The sequence below is a fragment of the Echeneis naucrates genome, chromosome 13 (assembly GCF_900963305.1).
Source record: "Echeneis naucrates chromosome 13, fEcheNa1.1, whole genome shotgun sequence".
NCBI classification, from domain to species: domain Eukaryota; kingdom Metazoa; phylum Chordata; class Actinopteri; order Carangiformes; family Echeneidae; genus Echeneis; species Echeneis naucrates.
The window spans coordinates 7832977-7839049 of record NC_042523.1 but is presented as its reverse complement, the minus strand read 5'-3'; the positions used below and the strand labels follow the sequence as shown (position 1 = coordinate 7839049).

Below are 6073 nucleotides of genomic sequence, written 5' to 3'. Positions count from 1 at the left end.
CGTCTTGCTCTTCTACAGGTCAGCCTGGTGAAGTTAGTCATTCCTCAAAGCCTGTTTCTGAAGGCTAAAAAAATCCGTTTCACCTTGTTCTTTTGCAGTGCCAACCTCTGCTACTCCCTCCACCAGCCCCCCCCCCCCCCCTTTCTACTTTCTCCTCCCCTTCCTACGTATCTCCCAACAAGTACACATTCTGCCTGCACTTACGCATATTCTGAATGGTTTAGTCACCGCTAGCTGAACACTCCTACAGGCCCCCAGGGAAATGCTAGAGAAGGAGGAGGGGGGTGATATTTGTGATGACAAGCTTGCCTTTTAGCAGAATAGGCCTATGGGGACATAAGTGTGGCTCTGCGAGGGGCTGTCCAACCTTCAATGCTCCTACAGAAGCCAGCCTCTCTGCCACTGTTTTGTAATGATCTACAGTTAGGAGATTACAGACATCTCTTTTTCACCAGCCGGTGAGTCCTTTACTTTCTGTTTTCCTATCATTTATGACAGAGGAACAGATTACATATTTTTGTTTTCTTCTGATCCTTACTTGGTTGAGTTGAGAACATGAAACAGCACTATAGTTTGTTTTGACATGAGAAGACTTTGTCACAAGCTTTTGGTGAAAACCCATCGTTTAAATGAGTTGTAGCTTTGCTTTGCCAGTTAACACTCCCAGTTCATTTTCAAACTGTGACTTCTTCCCTCCATCTAAAGCTGCTCTGTATTCTTCTGAGAATAATGCAACCTTCTTTGCATAGTGTTGTTTTTAAAGAGGGCTTCCTTGGAAGGAACTCTAATCTCCTGTACACTCATTTCACATTCACCAAGGTAGGACAGGCTTTACAGAGGGCTCCATACAGCTTTAATTTACTCATTATGTAATGCAGCTGTATAGAATTGCATTGATTTATAGGATTCTGTGCTTTTCTTCAAGGTTGCCTTATCTGCTTGCATCCTAAGAGCAGTGTGTGTTTGCATATGTGCATGTTTGTGCGGGTGTCAGGATGCGTCAAGTGTGCCAAGGCCACAGTAAAGGCAGTGCCAAATGCAGCTTTCTCACAGTAACAGCAGCGACCCACGTGTGTAAAATGACCATACCTTTTCTGTTTTAAGCTGTGTTTTATGTGAAGCACTTTGTTTTGTAGAAGCCGCTCTGGGCTTCCATCTGCGTACAGTCAAGTGTTTTGTGTTTGTTTGTTTTCTTTTATACCACAACATGAAATGAAAAACTTGTTGATAGCAGTAAACAGGACTTGTGTATTTCATCTCCTGGTGCAGTCTCTGTTATCACATCTGAAAATATCTTCTGAGACAAGCCTTAGTGGTCGAACAAGAGGATAATCTGCCAGCACAATGTTGCACTTGTTTTTCTTTCCACGTGAACTCGGATGTCTCAGGTCTGTCGAAGGTGTGTGTTAAAAGAGGGCTTAATGAAGGGGTGCGTGGGATGTTAACCACAGTCGACCAGGGACATCTTCAGTCCTGATGAGTGGTGTAGTGTGTAGTAAATCACCTACTGGGAAAGAGCAGACAGATTCCTCTGCACAGTGATGTCACTGTGATCATGTGTGAAACAGATCCAGACTTGAACAGCCGAGCCTGAGCCAGATGTTGAATTTCACAGCAACCCCTTGACTTGATGGCATGTAGTCAGAGCTGTTCCAAGCTGAATTTAGAAGCTACACATTTAGCTCCAGTAGCATGCTGACACTTGGCTAACCGGGGAAAACAGAAAGATACGGAAACACTGTCAAGTGTATGTATAATCTTTCTTGTTGTACTTTGGCTGTTGTGAAATAATCCTCATCTGCTTGCTTGCTAGATGTCCCACATTCCATTCACATATTTTCATTCCTGCTTATTTCAGGTTATCTGCTGTTTGGCTTGACTGAGCATCTTGGCTGAAAAAAGAAAAATGGCATTCCGATGCATCAAGCACAAATACCTGTGGATTTATGTTTTGAATTATGAGAAACTGTAGAATAAAGCAATAATGGAGAGTCCATCTACGGAGAATGTGGAGGGACATCAATATCGGACAGTTCTGGGACCACACAAATTTTCAACACAGCTGTCATCTTTAAAAAAGGACTCACCAGACCCCAGAAGCAATGATTTTCTTTTTGCAGTGCAAAGCTGCTCGCCATTAGAGCGAAATCAGGCCAAAACCCAGCAGAAGATGCCTTTTGTCTGCGTCACTCATAACAGAATTGAATTTCCTGGAGCTGTATGTTTTAAAGAGACTGGACAAGTGGCAGTGGTTCATGGGGCAGCAACTGCTGACACAAGATCATTGACTTTACCTCAGCCTCACCAAGCAGGTATTGTGTTCACACTGCCTGACTCAAATGAAGGCTGCAGCGATAACCTTCCACTTCCTTCTCCTGTCGCAGAAGGTCACTCAGACCAGGTGATTCATTGTCATGCTGATCAGACAGGAGGTTTGAACTGTGGATGTGTAAAGGCAGACTTCCAGGACGTACAGCCAATGTTAAAATGCCACATCAACAGACATCCAGAGGAACCATGCTCTATTCTCAATCTAGACTCCACTCCTCCCTTCATCGTCCCCTCATCAGCCCCTGACTCAGACCAGACAGTCCTGGATCTCCCACGGATTGTGAAGCACAAAATGAGCTCCATCACATTTTCTGATGACACCTCTACCACTCGAGCTGACTGCCATGCTTTTGCCAATGACAGCTCTGATGATGGAGAGTCTTCACCAGAGGAGGAAGAAGATGATCATGATCATGATAATGGTGATGATGATGATGATGATGATCCGTTTCCAGAGCTCACTCAGCCTAGAGAGCCCCTTGTCAATCGCAGACACAGGAGCCGTGGCAAAGACAAAGAGAAGAGCAGGAGTGATCACACAGCCAGCAGCAATGGTTATGAAGCAGAAGGGGAAACCAGCAGCAAGGAGGTACGCAGCTACTGACTTCATTCATCCACAAAGAATGAAACATGTCCTTGCACTGATGTAGAGTTGCGTTAATTAAATAAATATGGCAAGATTTTTAAATCATAAAAGGCACATGTCAATTACACAAACCTTGAAATATTGTTATAATCTGAAATATATCAAAGCAACATAAAAAATTAAGGATTATTAATATATTTAAAACATCAAATGTCCCAAAACTACACATGCATGTATTATTTTACTTTTATTCATATCAAATTATGTGATAGTAACATGAAATATCAGATCATGTCAGAAAACTACTTCCAATGTGTGCTACACATGTGAATTATGTTTTGCATGAGCTGAAAATAAAATTAAAGGAGAAAAAGGATAAATTTGAGTTAAAGAAATGAGTCCCCCAGAAAGTCAGTTAAAGTGGTGAAGATAACTTTAATCAGTCAACAAAGCACGCTGGATGCATTGGTCTACGACAGAAAGCCTTATGTGGGTAGAGAAAATAACCTGACATTTGTTAATGCCAGTCGTTAGTCCACAGAGCTGGCAGCTTCCTGCAGCTGACATCATTACACTGTGAGATGATGTGTAACTGGTATAAATTGTGTAGGAGTGCACTAACTACTCATCTATACTAGTGTAACAGATCCAGAAGGAATGCAAACAGCCTCTGCTCTCCCTGCACTCTCAGCAGGCAGCAGTGTTTTGATGGAGCCCATTGTGGGCTGTATTAGCCTTCAGTTACTGAATGTCTCTCTTCTCCTTAACAAATCAAGACATGTTTGAGTCTCCTTTTGGCATAACCTCTGACCGACCTTGGTTTTAGCCATCCTGTAACCCTTTGTGTGTGTTTTTAATTGCCTATTTAAAGTCTCATATAGACGGTCTTAAGTATGTTCATATCCGTCAGACCTGTTACCCATTACAGCTGGAGGGAACATATTACGCGTAACTCTAAACAGTGAGCAGATCGTATGTAAAGAGAGCAGAGCAAGAGGCTGGTGGAGTTTGGCCCCTGTGTGTGTTGACTGGCTAGGCTGTCGAGGTGCTGCCAGCTTTATGTGCAGAATGACACTCGCTCTGAATGGGTTGTTTCGGAGAAGAGTGGAAGAATGCAGGGAATCCAGGGAGCATGTTGTAAATATTATCAGCAGACAAGACAGCAGGTCAATGCTTCCTCGCCATTTCACACCACAAGCTCCCTTATCATGAGGTGGACTGCAGATTGGGCATCACTATGTAAAAGATTGGGAAAGAAGTGAGGTCTGTTGATTGCATGAGAGAAACAAACTGCTATCACTTCATTTGGCCTGTTTTTATCTAATACTTCTTAAATAACACTGAAAGCACATTGTATTTTCAAGTTCCATGATATTTAAAGTTAGATGATGTATGCATGTTAAAATTTCTCATCCAGGACCACCAGTGACTAAATAAAGAGAATATGTGGCTAAAATACTGTGGGTATATTAAAGTCTGGTGGCCTGATTAAAGAATATTGATTTTAAAAAAAAAAGTGAGCTGAAAATTCAGTTTAGTGTTAACTGCAGAAACAAACTGGCCTCCTGCAGCAGTACGTAGATGTAGTTGTTACCACGAACCATATGATGGCACTATATGCCCAGTGTTTCTACTGTGTCAGCTTATGGTTTTCCCTTGCTTTGCCTCTCATCGGAGACTAAATGTCCCCGGCAATCATCATCTTTTCACCTCTCTGTCCGACTCTGCAAGTCTGCGGCTCTGTTCAGTTAGTGTTCTGCAACATAGGATATTAAAAGTGTAATTTATTCCTTGACGTAGCCAGGTAGCCGTTGCCCTTTCACATGACCGGCTGCCACGTTTGGGTACCTCCATGGTGATCTTTGGCACTCTGTGGGTGGCACAGACTAGGCACCAAGCCCAGAGCTCACACACTTAACTCCTCATTTCCATGTCAAAGCCACTGTGTTGGGCTCCACAATGTGGCCAATTTGCACTGATAAAGTTATACTCAGCTCACATTTTGTTGTCCCTCGAAGATAACATTAATGCATTTATTTAAAGGATTGACTCATACCAGCTCAGTTGCCATGGTATGAGAGCTTCACACAATTGCCAGGGCCAGATCGAGGGGAAAGGGGCCAAGAGATGAATTGAGGGTAGTGTCCCACTTGAACGTCAAGCCTTCTGGAATTTGTCTCATTTGAGGCAGAAGTGCCTACATTCCTAAACAGCACCTTGTGGGGATGCCACTGAAAAGAGACAGTGTGAATGTGTTCCAGATTTGGCTTTCAGCATGTGCAAGAATGAGGCATCTGTTTCTTCCATTTGCGTTTGACTGACGCCTGGGGTAAATTAGTGCAGCTCACAAGATGCTCGGCTTATTCCATTTGCTTCACTGATACATTTTCAATTATACTCAAAATAGCAAGATGAGGTTTTTTTTTCCCTCGAAAATAACTTGTAGTATTTTTTGCTCTTGGGCTGAAGAATTAAAATCATCCCTTCACAAACAGACACATAGATAAGACCACTGGAGTTTCTTAACTTCAGTTGGAGGAATGCGCACCCACTGAGGCGCAGTCATGGGGATTTGTTCAGAATCCGTGAAAAGAAATTTAATTTGCACACACTTCTCTTTTCTTCTAACTTGATGTTACATAGCCGATGTCAGGATGATATAGAGGAACTACATCACCTTCTGATATGTCCCCGGTTTGGGTTACAGGTCAGTTTGTGCTCTTTCCGTGTTATAGTGTAACCACATAACCATTCTACAGTATTTAGTACAACAGCTTTATGGTTCTGATTTACACTTTCCTTAGTCAGTGATGACAAACCTTCAAAGATTAAATCAGAAACTGCACCGTAGGAATCAGTGTTTATTTCTTTGACCTACGTTTGAGCAATATTGTAGTTGTAGAGTGTTTTTTTGCATAGTTTGTGATTTCTGTACCGGTTTTGGCTTGGGTTAGGATTATGTTTTTTGTTTTAATATTGTTGACCATCAAGATTTGCACATTATAAAAGTATGTGAAGGGTCTTTAATATGTTTTTGCAAAGCATTGAGATGTCTAAGCATCCTGATGCAGTGTCAAAGTTTTTAACACCCTGGTCATTGCCATGCTTAGAGAGCAGAGAGCTTTATCTTTTCCTCTCACTGACCCCAAATGACCC

General features: G+C 42.3%; 1 protein-coding gene across 2 annotated transcripts in view; it reads left to right on the top strand.

The window, feature by feature from the left end:
* Positions 1-325: 325 nt before the first annotated feature.
* stard13b (StAR related lipid transfer domain containing 13b) overlaps positions 326-6073 on the top strand; it is a 55433-nt gene continuing 49685 nt past the window's right edge. The window contains exons 1-3 of one of the 2 annotated variants that reach the window (XM_029517522.1): positions 342-458; positions 1569-1747; positions 1859-2920. In XM_029517522.1, the coding sequence (XP_029373382.1) occupies positions 1985-2920 (936 nt within the window). In that variant the 5' untranslated portion in view covers positions 342-458; positions 1569-1747; positions 1859-1984. Of the gene's footprint in view, positions 459-1568; positions 1748-1858; positions 2921-6073 lie in introns of both variants that reach the window. The other variant, XM_029517523.1, reaches the window with a different exon arrangement.